At 49.9% G+C, this 13,557-nt stretch overlaps 1 protein-coding gene across 1 annotated transcript; it reads left to right on the plus strand.

Annotated features, from left to right (window-relative positions):
• The first annotated feature begins 4,042 nt into the window (after positions 1–4,042).
• PNMA8A (PNMA family member 8A) lies at positions 4,043–8,503 on the plus strand. The gene is made up of 3 exons (XM_032262565.1): positions 4,043–4,270; positions 4,414–5,791; positions 6,727–8,503. The coding sequence occupies exons 2-3, from the start codon at positions 4,492–4,494 to the stop codon at positions 6,768–6,770; spliced, it is 1,344 nt and encodes a 447-aa protein (XP_032118456.1). The 5' UTR covers positions 4,043–4,270; positions 4,414–4,491; the 3' UTR covers positions 6,771–8,503.
• The last annotated feature ends 5,054 nt before the right edge of the window (positions 8,504–13,557 follow it).

A 13,557-nucleotide genomic window follows, 5' to 3' on the forward strand; every position in this document is an offset into this window, starting at 1 on the left:
TGGGAAGAACAATGAACAATTTTTCTGAGAGATGGCTAATCACAGTCCTCGGTCACAGCGACCTCTTTCTGCATGTAGCCCCCCCAGCATGGCCCTATGAGACTTCCTTCCAAGGCCGGGCGCAGTGGCTCATGCCTGTAATCCCGGCACTTTAGGAGGCTGAGGCAGGCAGATGACCTGAGGTTAGGAGTTTGAGACCAGCCTGACCAATACGGTGAAACCTTGTCTCTACTAAAAATACAAAAATTAGCCAGGCATGGTGGTAGGTGCCTGTAGCCCCAGCTACTTGGGAGGCTGAGACAGGAGAATTGATTGAACCCAGGAGGTGGAGGTTGCAGTGAGCCGAGATTGTGCTACTGCACTCCAGCCTGGGCAACAGTGTGAGACTCTATCTTAAAAAAAAAAAGAAACATCCTTCCAGTCCCTGCCTCTCTGCAGACAGCCCCTTCTCTGCTGTGCTGCCTGTTGTAAGCTTGCAATGTATTTTCATATCTTCTCTAATAAATCTGCCTTTCTTTACCTACAACTGTCTTGGTAAATACCTTTACTGCCCACAACACCCACCACACCTAGTTGCATCCATGACAGTTGGGGGTGACTCAAATGGCTGAGAGCTAGAACCAGCTGGAAATTTCTTCACTCACTTATCTGGTACCTGGGCTGAAATCCTGTGAAAGCTGTGCTCAGCGGGGAGCTGTTGATAGACGCACCGACATGGCTTTTCTGTGTGGCCTGGGCTTCCTCACAGCATGAAAGCCAGAGGGAAGCTCACTGAACGTCTTATTTGGAAGCTCAAGGATACAAGAATAAGAGTATTCCAGCAAATTGAGGAAGAAGCTGTGCGGCCTTCTGTAACATGGTCTGAGAAGCCACATAGCTTTCCTTCCACCAAACTCTATTGGTTAAAGTATTCACAAGTCTGCTCAGAAATCAGAGGAGACGACATAGATCCTCACTTCTCAATAGAAGTGTCAGAATTTATGGCTATGTTTTTAAACCACTGCCTAAAAGTATACACTCATTCTTCCATGGATACATAGAATTTCAACATACAAAGCACATGAGATTTAAAAACTTTAATTAGGCCGGGTGTGGTGGCTCATGCTTGTAATCCCAGCACTTTGGGAAGCTGAGGCAGGCAGATCATTGGGTCAGGAGTTCGAGACCAGCCTCACCAACATGGTGAAACCCAGTCTCCACTAAAAATACAAAAATTAGCCAGGTGTGGTGATGGGCCCCTGTAATCCCAGCTACTCGGGAGGCTGAGGCAGGAGAATCATTTGAACCCAGGAGGCGGACAGAGGTTGCAGTGAACTGAGATCACACCACTGCACTCCAGCATGGGCAACAGCGAGACTCCATCTCAAAAACAAAAACAAACAAAAACCTTTAATTATAGCTAGAGTGTTTATAGCCAGAGTGTTTATTGGAATATTCAATTATTCTAGATAATTGAATATGACCTAGAATATTACAGCTAAAATGTTTCTCTTTATTGGAATATTCAGATGTGAATTATGTGAATAATCAGATGTTAACGATTTGAATAACACGACTTTTGAGCACAAAACATGACGGGAGCTGCGGCAATCACACAAATATTGATGACACCCAAATTTAGGGATGCCAGAGATGACAGGAAGATGAACATTCGGCTATTTGGCCTTACAAAGGCCAATTTCAAAAATGAACCCAAAGAACAGGTTTTGGTTGAATGCCAAGGCCAAAATTGTTCTTCAGTGCATTTTTCAGATGAGAACTCCCTGAATCTTCAAAACTTCCAAATCAGGAGGTTTTTTTCATTAGAACTCCTACTATAGAGAAAAGGAATGAGCTCAGAGGGCTCAAATTATTTAACCTGGCAAAACAAACAAACAAACAAAAACAGATGGCAAGTTCAACCAAGTCACATAGGAGTGCTTAATTAATTTTTTTTGTTCTGTTTTGTTTCTGAGACAGGGTCTCGCTCTGTTGTCCAGGCTAGAGTGCAGTGGTGTCATCTTAGCTCACTACAACCACTACCTCCCGGGGTTCAAGCAATCCTCCCACCTCAGCCTCCTAAGTAGCTGAGACCACAGGTGACTTCCACACCTGGCTAATTTTTTGCATTTTTGGTAGAGATGAGGTTTTGCTGTTTTGCCCAGGCTGGTCTCAAACTCCTGAGCTCAAGTGATCTGTCCGCCTCAGCCTCCCAAAGTGCTGGGATCACAGGCGTGAGCCACAGCGCCCGGCTTTAATTATTAACAAAGGTCTTGGCCATGGGCAGCAAGGTTGAGGTGGGAGGCCCAGGGGACTCCACTGACGGCCACACTGAAGACCGGCCAAAACCTGGAAAAGGCACCAAAAGCCACTCTCCGTAAGACATGACTGCCAGCACCATGACAGTTTACCATTGCCATGGAAACACCCATACGTTACTGCCCATTTGCTGGTTAATTCTGAATAACCCACCCCTTAATTAGCATGTCATTAGAAGTGCGTATTAATGTGACCGCAGCCTTGCCCCTGAGCTGCTACTGTCAGCACACTGCCTATAGAGGGCGTAGTCCTCTTTGTTAGGTTTTGGAGGGAAGGTGAGGGTTAAAGAAAGACACAGACAGTGGGCAGCTCAACAGCAACCCAGGTATACCGCAGACACCTATGGAAGTGGGGGACCAGCTTAATGCCAAAGCCCACCGCTGCTTATAGGCTGGGGGTGTTTATAGTTATGGGTGGGAGGGGTCTGGGCAGTATGGCTTGCTGTCCAGCAGGATATTGACAAGACGGTCCCATGATGAGGCGGTTCTGGCCCTTGTTCTGGTAGTATGTCGTGTTCTCTGCACTTTCTCCCAGTAGAATATGATAGGGATGTTTCTTTGCCTGACAGGGTATGATAATGTTTCTCTTTTTTTCTTTATTTTTTGTATTTATTTTTTTTTTTTTGAGAAGGAGTTTCACTCTTGTCTCCCAGGCTGGAGTGCAGTGCCGGGATCTCAGCTCACTGCAACCTCTGCTTCCCAGATTCAACCAGTTCTCCTGCCTCAGTCTCCCGAGTAGCTGGGACTGCAGGTGCCCGACACCACGCCCAGATAATTTTTGTATTTTTGGTAAAGACAGGGTTTCACCACGTTGGCCAAGCTGGTTTCAAACTCCTGACCTCAGGAAATCTGCCTGCCTGTGCCTCCCAAAGTGCTGGGTTCACAGGCGTGAGCCACTGCAGCAGTCTGATAATGTTTCTTCAGTTGGGCCTTTGTCCGCTTTGTGGTCAGGTGGGTAGGCAGGATGTTTCTCACGGCCTGAACCCCCATAGAATATTTCACTTGAACCAAGGTCTGCAAAATAGTCGGGTGCGGGGGCGGCTAACAAAATGGTTGTAGCTCGGATTAAGACTCCTCTGCAGGGGCAGTCACTGAGCTGTAACATTGCTCCCCCCTTCCTGGAGGACACCAACAACCCACCCTGCATCACGTTGAGGAAACAAGGCAAGGCAAGGCATTATCCTCATGCTAGAAAGGGTCGGGTAGGAAAGTGAGAAGTTTCTAGAAGTTTCTGGAAATTCCTCGAAGAACCCAGGAGCTTGTAGTAGAGAAGGTTACAAGGCCAACAGGAGCTGTGGCTTTTGTTAGAGAAACCCAAGATTAAAGCCTCTTTTTCTTCCTTCCTTGATTTCTAGTGTCTCCCAAGAGTCACGCTGGGTGAATCTAACAGGTGGGGCAAAGGATGATAAAGTTAGTGGATGCGGTCATTGATGTTGGCGCTTCTCCCCGACCTGACCCCCGTTCCCGAGGCCCGCTTGGGTGGAAAAGTTGGGCCACCACGGAGGCGCCATCGGAGCGTACTCAAACCCCTTGCTCTGCGACCCGAACAGCCGCTCTTGCACCGGCTCTCTAGGTCCAACTGCGGCGCCGGCGCGTAGGCGGGCTCGGCCCTAGCAACCCACGGCCGGTTGCCATGGAGACCTCGGGAGCTGCACAGCCCGAAGACCCCCGAGCGGCGGTGCGGGAGCCAGTGCGCAGGCGCGCGCTGCGACGCCAACCTCGGCTTCGCGCAGCTGCCCGGATCGAGGCTGGAAGCCGCGTGACCTGCCGGGGCCGGAGCGGGGGCGGACGGCGTCCTTCTGGTTCTTTCTACCTCGAGCAGCTGCGCCGGGGTAGACGGAGCCAGAGACTGGGGAGCGGCTGCATCCCAGCGGCCTCTCCTTGTCCTGGCTGGGCGGTCGGAGGCTGGGCTGCCAAGTAAATCCCGGCCGCGCAGGGACGGAGGGCCTTTTGCGGCTGATCCCGGGACACGTGTGAGCACCTGGGGCCCGGGTTGGGGTGGAGGGTGTTGGGAAAGCGCGAGGCCTCCTGCAGGCCGGCCGCGGAGGGGGCAGCTAGATCTGCGAGCTTGGCCATCTTCCCGGGAGCCTGACCTCATTCCCTTGTCACCTTGCAGGATTACGGTTCGGGGACCGCTGCAGCCCCGCGTCCACCTGATAGACTCTACTACGCGTAATAGGGTCAGAGCCGCTAAATGTCCAAGACCATGGCGATGAACCTTCTGGAGGATTGGTGCAGGGGAATGGAAGTGGATATCCACAGGTCCTTATTGGTCACAGGCATCCCAGAGGACTGTGGCCAAGCAGAAATTGAGGAGACCTTGAATGCGGTCCTCTCCCCACTGGGCCCGTACCGCGTGCTCAACAAGATTTTTATGAGGGAAGAGAATGTTAAAGCTGCCCTCATTGAGGTTGGTGAAGGTGTGAATCTGAGCACCATCCCCCGTGAATTCCCAGGAAGGGGTGGTGTCTGGAGAGTGGTGTGTAGAGACCCCACCCAGGATGCTGAGTTTTTAAAAAATCTGAATGAATTCCTGGATGCGGAGGGGCGCACCTGGGAGGATGTGGTCCGCCTGCTTCAGCTCAACCACCCCACACTGTCCCAGAACCAGCATCAGCCCCCAGAGAACTGGGCAGAAGCTTTGGGGGTGCTCCTGGGAGCAGTGGTGCAGATCATTTTCTACATGGATGCCGAGATCCGAAGCCGGGAGGAAACCAGGGCCCAGGAGGCCTCTGAGTTCGAGGAGATGGCAGCCTGGGGTTTAGCAGGAGGGAGGAAGATCAAGAAGGAACCGGGGCTTGCAGCAGAGGTGGGTTCTGCTTTAAAGACGGAGAACCCCAACTGGAATGCCGCGGAAGACCAGCATGACCCTCCCAAACCGTTGGTTCGCAAGGCCGGAGCCAAGACTCGCTCCAGGAGAAAGAAGCAGAAGAAGAACCCCAAGCAGGAAGCAGTGCCCTGGAAAAAACCCAAAGGCAATGATTCCAGCAGCACAGCTGACTTGGAGGATCCTGAGGCGGGTGATGCTGAAGGCATGGCGGTTTCAGAGTCGATCAAGGGCAGCAGGAAGCCCTGTATGAAGCAGGAGGAGTTCACTTTGAAGAAGCTTGGGGCGAAAGGTGCCTGGAAGGGTCCCAGAGACCCTCCTCAGGATGTCCAGGCAGAAGCTGAGAATCCAGAAGGCGCCTCTGAGTCAGACCAAGATGGTGGCCACCAGAGTCCACCAAAGAAGAAGGCCATGGCCTGGGTTTCCACCAAGAACCCTGCCCTCATGAGGAAGAAGAAGAAGGTGAGCTTGGGCCCTGTCTCTTATGTCCTGGTTGACTCAGAAGATGCCAGGAAGAAGCCGGTGATGCCAAAGAAAGGGCCGGGCTCAAGAAAGGAGGTGTCAGTTCAGAAGGCGCCTCGAGGCCAGCAACCTGCTGAGCCAGCAGCCTCAACCTCTAAGGGTCCAAAGGCCAAGCCAGAAGGCTCTCCTCGGCGTGCCACCAATGGTGAGAATGACAACAGAAGTGACTGGGCTCCTGCCAGCAAGTGGGTGAGGCAGGAGGAGCAGGAGTGGCAGGCGGGGGCAGAGGAGCCTGAGCAGGTGGTGGGTCAAGCGGGTGATGAGGAGAATCCCAGTGCACTGCAGGAGGTGGATGACACACCAGTTGAGGAGGGTAAGAGCCCAACCCCCCCCCCAGGAGCCCCTGAAGGCCGATGCTGGGGACATCTAGTGGGCAGGAAGCAGCAGAGCAAACCTACCGACCGATCGTTTATCAATGAGTGTCGCTGTGGTCATTTGTCAACTCCATCTGACCCATCTTCCTTGATGAGAATTTAATGGTTTGGGGCCCCGCGTGGTGACTCGTGCCTATAATCCCAGCACTTTGGGAGGCAGAGGTGGGCAGATTGCTTGAGGTCAGGAGTTCAAGACCAGCCTGGCCAATGTGGTGAAACCCCATCTCTAACTAAAAATACAAAAAATAAGCTGGGTGTGGTGGCACATGCCTGTAATCCCAGCTACTTGGGAGGCTGAGGCAGGAGAATCTCTTGAACTCTGGAGGCAGAGGTTGCAGTGAGCCTAGATTGTGCCACTTCCCTCCAGCCTGGGTGACAGAGTGAGACTCTGTCTCCAAAAAAAAAAAAAAAAAAGAATTTAATGATTTGGGAGGCTGAGGCGGGCGGATCACTGAGGTCAGGAGTTCGAGACCAGCCTGGCCAGCATGGCGAAACCCTGTCTCTACTAAAAACACAAACATTTTTTTAAAAATTAATGCTTTGAAGTTATGGTGTTTGCCTGGTATGTGGCTTTAAGGGTGAAGTTTTCCAGAGGCCTGGCTGGGGAATAGAAATGTTCAGGGACCGAGAAATTTCTTGGAAGTAACACATTTCCTAATGACACCTCTCTCTGTTCCCTTCTTGAGCTATTCTCATTTATTCACAGAATCCAGAAATAAGTTGGAGGACCACCCATACCTGAGGAGTTGAAAGAACAAGGAAGAAGTTCCAAGTCAGCAAAATTTCCTCTTGTCACCGAATGAAATAAGACTTTGGACTGTCTGTCTTAGGGACCCTGTTGATAGCGATCCAGCTCCGAGGTAAACGATAGGTGAGGTCTCGGGTGGGAGGGAGTTGGGGAAGGGATGGATCTCTATGCCCTTTTCTCTGCCAGGCCTGCTCTTTCACTGCCCCCTCCACTCATCTTCAGAGGCAGGAGAGTTGGTAAGAGGATTGGGAAAATTCTAGAACATTCATCCCCCTTTATGCATGAGCAGGTCGCTGTTAACACTCATCCACGTTCAGTCTTTCTCCCCCACGCCTCGTATCCCTCCCGGGATGGTCAGCGATCTCTGCAGGCCCTGGCGTTTGGAAGAGCTGGGTGGCCCCGCCATATTCTCCCTTCCAGCCTTTCTCTCCTGTAACCAGTGGGGTAAGTTAAGCCAGGACCTTCACTGCAAACCTGGCTTCATTGCTCTTTCGGTCTCCAACCTCCAGTTACCTAGCCAGGAGGTCCCCGGAGTTAGTTTTAGGGGAAAAGAATGTCTGCTTAGATCTCGAAGTCCTTGAATTTTAGCGTCTGTTAGTAAAAATGGTACTTTGATTCCCATTTGGGATGAGCCCTCTCAGGAATCCTGTGGGGAAGGGAGTGATGGTAGGGAAGGACTCAGGCAATCCTAGGTCCCCAGCTCAAATTTCATCCATCCAACAAACTCACCATCTTTGCACCAAACTGTCAGGATCTTTGCAGCAGAAGGCCACTACTCCCATTATAGTAAAAGGGAAAAAAAATCTTTTAAAATTCAGCTGTCGATGTCTGCCCTCTGAATTTAGACACAATATATTAGACCAGACCACCACGTGCCATTGTGTGTGTGTGTTTGTGCGCATATGTATAGGAGAGGGCAGGGTCCCTGACACAGTGGTTTCCAAACTGTATCCTAGGTGTCCACCAAGATGTACTCCGAATCTGTTTTTTTTTTTATGTGTTTAAAAAACTGTGAAAAGTGACTACTCAGATATGTTGGAAACCAAACGAGTTCCATTGAAGACTATCAGACTATTTATCTTGTGTTCATAGGTTAACCTGGTTTTGTACACGTCTTGAGTTAGCTGCTTCTGGCATCTCTTTGCTTAAAATTGAGCTGCTTGTAAATGTGACTGATGAGAGAGGTTAGAAGGGGAAGAAATTCAGTCCTGTGCATGTCCTATTATCTGACGCGCTGAAAGCAAGTTTCCTTTTGTAATTTACACGCTCTCATTCTGCCGTGACTTTAGTTGTATGGTAGCGAGTAAATGTATTAACATCGTGAACAGTAATAATATTCTGTCATAGAGTATTAGCCCTTGTACATATCCAGGGTCTCTTTTTCCGACTTCAGTTTTTGTGGTGATGTGAACAGTTGTTATATGTTCCCAGTGATTCAGCTTTAAAACAAATTCCTTATGATGATTCATTTCAAAATCCTGAGGGAGTGTAATTGAAAAGTACAGGAGAAAAGAGAGTGGTTTCTGTTGACAGCTACGCAGCTGTGTGCATCAAGCTTCTCCTGGGGTGTGTGCAAAACAAAACCCAGGGGTGAATTGGATTCTTGAAATGACCAAAGCCTGCAACTGTCCAGCTTCCGATTTCAAAACGGGTTCATTAGGGCTTCATCGTCTTAACAAGTCGACACCATGACTTGTAATGTAAACGTGTATGTATAAAATAAAGCTTAGCAAATTAAGTGTCCTGTTCAGTCTCTTTTGTAGGTGGGGATTGCATGGACTATTAGATTTGAGGAAAGGGTTCCCCCTTCAAACAATACCCCCAGCCAGATGTGGCTGGTTATCAATATGGATTCAAGCTTTGAGAATTGATAATTATCCATGAGAGAAGAAGCCGTTTGTCCTCTTTGTGAAAGGCTTTCCACTGGTGTGGAAGGATGTGTCACAGATCTTAGGGTTTCTAGAACAGGTATCTGGTGATGTGAAGTACCTTAAAGTGCCAGTGTGTTTGTTTATTTATTTATTTTTATTATTTTTTTAGACAGAATCTCACTCTGTCACCCAGCTTGGAGTGCAGTGGCACAGCTCAGCTCACTGCAACCTCTGCCTCCCGGGTTCAATTGATTCTCCTGCTTCAGCCTCCAGAGTAGCTGGGACTACAGGCGTCTGCCACGATGCCTGGCTACTTTTTGTATTTTTAGTAGAGATGGGGTTTCACCATGTTAGTCAGGCTGGTCTTGAACTCCTGACCTCCTGATCCACCCGGCTCAGCCTCCCAAAATGCTGGGATTACAGGTGTGAGACACTGCGCCTGGCCCAATTTATTTTTATCAGTAGCTGGAAGATGAAAACCTTTCTCTCCCTTCCTGTTCCCTCACACAGAAGCCAAGGTCTTTTTTTTTTTTTGGTGGCGGTGGGGAGGGGATGGAGTTTTGCTCTGTCGCCCAGGCAGGAGTGCAGTGGCATGATCTTAGCGTACTGAAACCTCTACCTCCTGGGCTCAAGTGATCTGCCTGCCTTGGCCTCCCAAAGTGTTGGGATTATAGGCGTGAGCCACTGCGCCCAGCCAGAAGCTGAGGTCTTTTAGCTAAAAGTCTAGTTTTCTTTTGACCCTCCCCTGCCCCTCCCCAGGAACTCCTGAACCAGGGTGTCCACTGTATCAGTCACTTGGAATCTGTTCAAGGTAGCATTTTGTGGCCCCACCTGCTGATTCAGGACCTCTTGGGGGTTGTACCTGGGAATCTGCATCTTAAACAGTTTCTCCTGAGGAGTCTACTAATAATACAGGTTGGAGAGCTTCAGGTGGAATAATTCAGACTTGGGGAAAGGGAAGTGTCCTTACGGGTCTGGGTTGGGGTTTTGTGAAAGGGAATGGAGATTGTGAGGAAAGATGGGAAAGAAACCAAAAGGGATGAACGGGCACAGCGGCTCACACCTGTAATCCCAGCACTTTGGGAGGCCCAGGGCGGGCAGATCATGAGGTAAGGAGATCGAGACCGTCCTGGCCAACATGGCGAAACCTCAGCTCTACTAAAAATACAAAAAATTAGCTGGGCGTGATGGCGGGTGCCTGTAATCACAGCTACTCCGTAGGCTGAGGCAGGAGAATTGCTGGAACCTGGGAGGTGGAGGTTGCAGTGAGCTGAGATCACGCCACTGCACTCCAGCCTGGGTGACAGAGCAAGACTCTGTCTTAAAAAAAAAAAAAAAAAAGGAAAAAAAAGGCTGGGATTGCAGGCCAGGGAGTTCATTGGGAACTGCTGGGTACTCATAGAAGCATCTGGATGAAGGTCTATTTATTGGGTCCCCCCACACTCCCACAATAAACATCTTGCCCAAAAAGCCCCATTTGGACAAGATGTTTAAGTACCTCCCACAATAATGGTCACTCACACACTTGCACTGGTTACACCCAGGCCATCAGGAAAGTCTGGAAGGCCAACATGGCCAAAAAGTGGGGGGAATCCAAGGTGGGGGCACATGAAAGCTGTTTTCAAGGAAACCTCATCACCCCAGGAGGAGGCGTTCGGTTCAGGGGTGTGTCTGGGTGAGGCTAGCCCGGAGTGTTTGCAGGGAGATGGAGAGCTGTGGATGCCACCAGCAGGGCTCGAGGGTAAAGCGTCCTGGTTGCCGATGCTGTCATTCAAGCAAGGTTCATTGAGAATCTGCTGTACGACAGAGTTCTGGCCTCCTGGAGCCTGACGTTCCAGTGAGGACAGCCCTTATACAGATGCAGGTGGAGGGGGGCTGAGCTCTGCCGTGAGGAATAAAGAGGAAGAGAGGCAGGCAAGGTGCGTGTGCGGGAGCGGCTGGCCGTCACCTACATGGTTGGGGAGACTCTCTGCGGACTCGAAGTCTGAACAGACGTGAAGGGGGTGAGGGGTGAGACAAGCAGCTGGCCGCAGATGGCCTCCTGGGCAGAGAGGAATAGTCATCGTAGAGGTAGCCTCTGATCTGTTTGAGAAAGTGAATGAGGCCGGGCGTGGTGGCTCACACCTGTAATCCAGCACTTTGGGAGGCAGAGGTGGACAGATCACCTGAGGTCAGGAGTTTGAAACCAGCCTGGCCAACGTGGTGAAACCCCATCTCTACTAAAAATACACAAAATTAGCCAGGTGTGATGGTGCATGCTTGTGGTCCCAGCTACTTGGGAGGCTGAAGCAGGAGAATCGCTTGAACCCGGGGGGTTGAGACTGCAGTGAGCTGAGATCACGCCACTGCACTCCAGCCTGGGCGACAGAGCGAGACTCTGTCTCAAAAAAAAAGGAGGAGGTGAGGAGCAGAGTCCGGGGGCTTTGAAGCCTGGTGTGCAAGGCCCTTGGCCTCCCAAAGTGCTGGGATTACAGGCCAGGATGGATTCTGGCTTTAATCTGAGAGTTGGGAGCCATGAGAGGGTGCTGAGCACAGCGTCAGGATCTTACATAGGTGTTTCCCGGCTCCCTCTGGAAGCCTGGTGGGAAACAGACTGCAGGGGGTCAGTTGGGAGCCTAGTGGGGAAGTGACAGTGGCTGGCCCAGGGAGGCCCTGGAGGCCCAAGAAAAAGCCTCCCATTTGGGAATCTGGTTAGCAGAGCTGCCAAGGAGAAGGACATGGGTTGTGTTGATTTACTTGAGTTCCTTTTTTTTTTTTAAAATGTTTTCATTTTTTAGGTAAAATAAAACATTTATATACAGTGAAATGAATAGACCTTAAGTGAACGGTCTGAGTTTGGACACAGGCGGGCACCTGTGTAACCCACCCCTGAGACAAGATACAGAACGATGTCATCAGAAGGCCTCCCTGTGCCCCAGTCCCCGCCCCCAGCTCTCAGAGGCGAGCACTAATGATTTTTCCATCCAAAGTTCAGTATGTCTGTCCCACGTGTCCCATGCCCAGCTAATTTTTGTATTTTTAGTAGAGATGGGGGTTTCACCATGCTCATCAGGCTGGTCTTGAACTCCTGACTTCGTGATCTGCCTGCTTCGGCCTGAGTATAAGTGGAGTCATATAGCATATAGGTTTTTTTGGTGTCTGGGTTCTTTTCCTCAGCATGATGTTTTTGTTTTGTTTTTTTTTAGGGAGTTTTGCTCTTTTGCTCAGTCTCAGCCTCCCAAGTAGCTGGGACCACAGGCATGCGCCATCCCACCTGCCCGCCCAAGCTGGAGTGTAGTGTGATTCTCCTGCCTCAGCCTCCTGAGTAGCTGGGATTACAGGTGCCTACTACCATGCCCAGCTAATTTTGTATTTTTAGTAGAGACAGGATTTGCCATGTTGGCCAGGCTGGTCTCGAACTCCTGACCTCAGGTGATCTGCCTGCCTCAGCCTCCTGAGTGCTGAGATTATAGGCATGAACCGCCTTGCCCAGACTTTTTTTTTTTTTTTTTTTTAATAGATGGAGTCCCCCTCTGTCGCCCAGGCTGGAGTACCATGGCACAATCTTGGCTCACTGCAACCTCCATCTCTCAGTGTTCAAGCATTTCTCCTGCCTCAGCCTCCCAAGTAGCTGGGACTACAAGTGTGCACCACCATGCCTGGCTAATTTTTGTATCTTTCTTAGAGACAGGGTTTCATCGTGTTGCCCATGCTGCGCTTCAACTCCTGGCCTCATGTGATCCACCCGCCTCAGCCTCCCAAAGTGCTGTGATTACAGGTGTGAGCCACCGTGACTGGCCAGCATAGTGTTTTTGAGATTCATGTGTGTTGTAGTCGTATATTCAATTATTTTAAAACAAAATTTTTTTAGGAATCAGTCTCTTGTTGTGCCATACAGGCTTGAGTGCAATTGTGTGGTCACAGCTCACTGCAGCCCCAAACTCCTGGGCTCACACAATCTTCCTGAGTAGCTAGGACTACAGGTGCACACCACCATGCCTGGGTAATTTTTGTATTTTTAGTAGAGATGGAGTTTCACCATGTTGGTCAGGCTGGTCTCAAACTCCTGACCTCGTGATCCGCCTGCTTCAGCCTCCCAAAGCGCTAGGATTACAGGTATGAACCACTGCGCCCAGCTCCGTATATTTTTTAATTTACTTTTTAATAATTTCCCAGGTGAAAAAATAAAACACTGCAGACTTTTTTTGTTGTTGTTGAGACAGGGCCTTGCTCTGTCTGAAGTACAGACAGTACCCAGGCTGAAGTACAGTAGCGCAACCTTGGCTCACGGCAGCCTTGACTTTTCAGGCTCAACGATCCTCTCATATCAGCCCCTCTGCAAGCAGCTAGGACTATAAGTGCAAACCACCATGCCCCACTAATTTATGTATTTTTTGGTAGAAACAGGGTTTTGCCATGTTGCCCAGGCTGACTGCAGACTTTGAAAAGCACCCAAATGCATTATTCAAGCAACATTAGCCACTGTGTTCAGATTCATGATAATGCAGTAATTTTTTCTGTTCGTCTGTTTTTAGATTTGCACTTTTTGTAATGGTATGAACAATTAAGAGGATTAGACATCTGTGCTGGTCCTTGCTAAAGTTCATCATAGGCAGGGCATGTCCAGGCCTTTAAAATTTGCTCTCAGGTGTCCTGGTTCTAAATAGCACATCTGTCCCACTTAATTAAACCTTAGGCATGACTCTTGCAAACCCCTTGGGTCCTGGCTCTCGTTCAGGCCTGATGACCATGTAATAGGAAGAGAATGGGTGGCAGGTCTCAACTTGGCAACATGAAGCATCATCCCGGTGTTCAGGGTGAGATTCAGTGTTTCTCCTGTAACTTCTCCTTTTTTTTTTTTGGAGACCGTGTCTCGCTCTTTTGTCCAGGCTGGAGTGCAGCGGCACGATTTCAGCTCACTGCAACCTCTGCCTCCCGG

The sequence above is a fragment of the Sapajus apella genome, unplaced genomic scaffold (assembly GCF_009761245.1).
Source record: "Sapajus apella isolate SASKATOON/1434 unplaced genomic scaffold, GSC_monkey_1.0 scaffold130, whole genome shotgun sequence".
In the NCBI taxonomy this organism is placed as follows: domain Eukaryota; kingdom Metazoa; phylum Chordata; class Mammalia; order Primates; family Cebidae; genus Sapajus; species Sapajus apella.

Excerpts from the sequence above, each read along its gene's own strand:
- PNMA8A (XM_032262565.1), top strand. The coding sequence starts at position 4,492 with ATGTCCAAGACCATGGCGATGAACCTTCTGGAGGATTGGTGCAGGGGA. Across the intron at positions 5,792-6,726 it reads TCCTCGGCGTGCCACCAATG|AATCCAGAAATAAGTTGGAG; the intron begins GTGAGAATGACA and ends ATTTATTCACAG.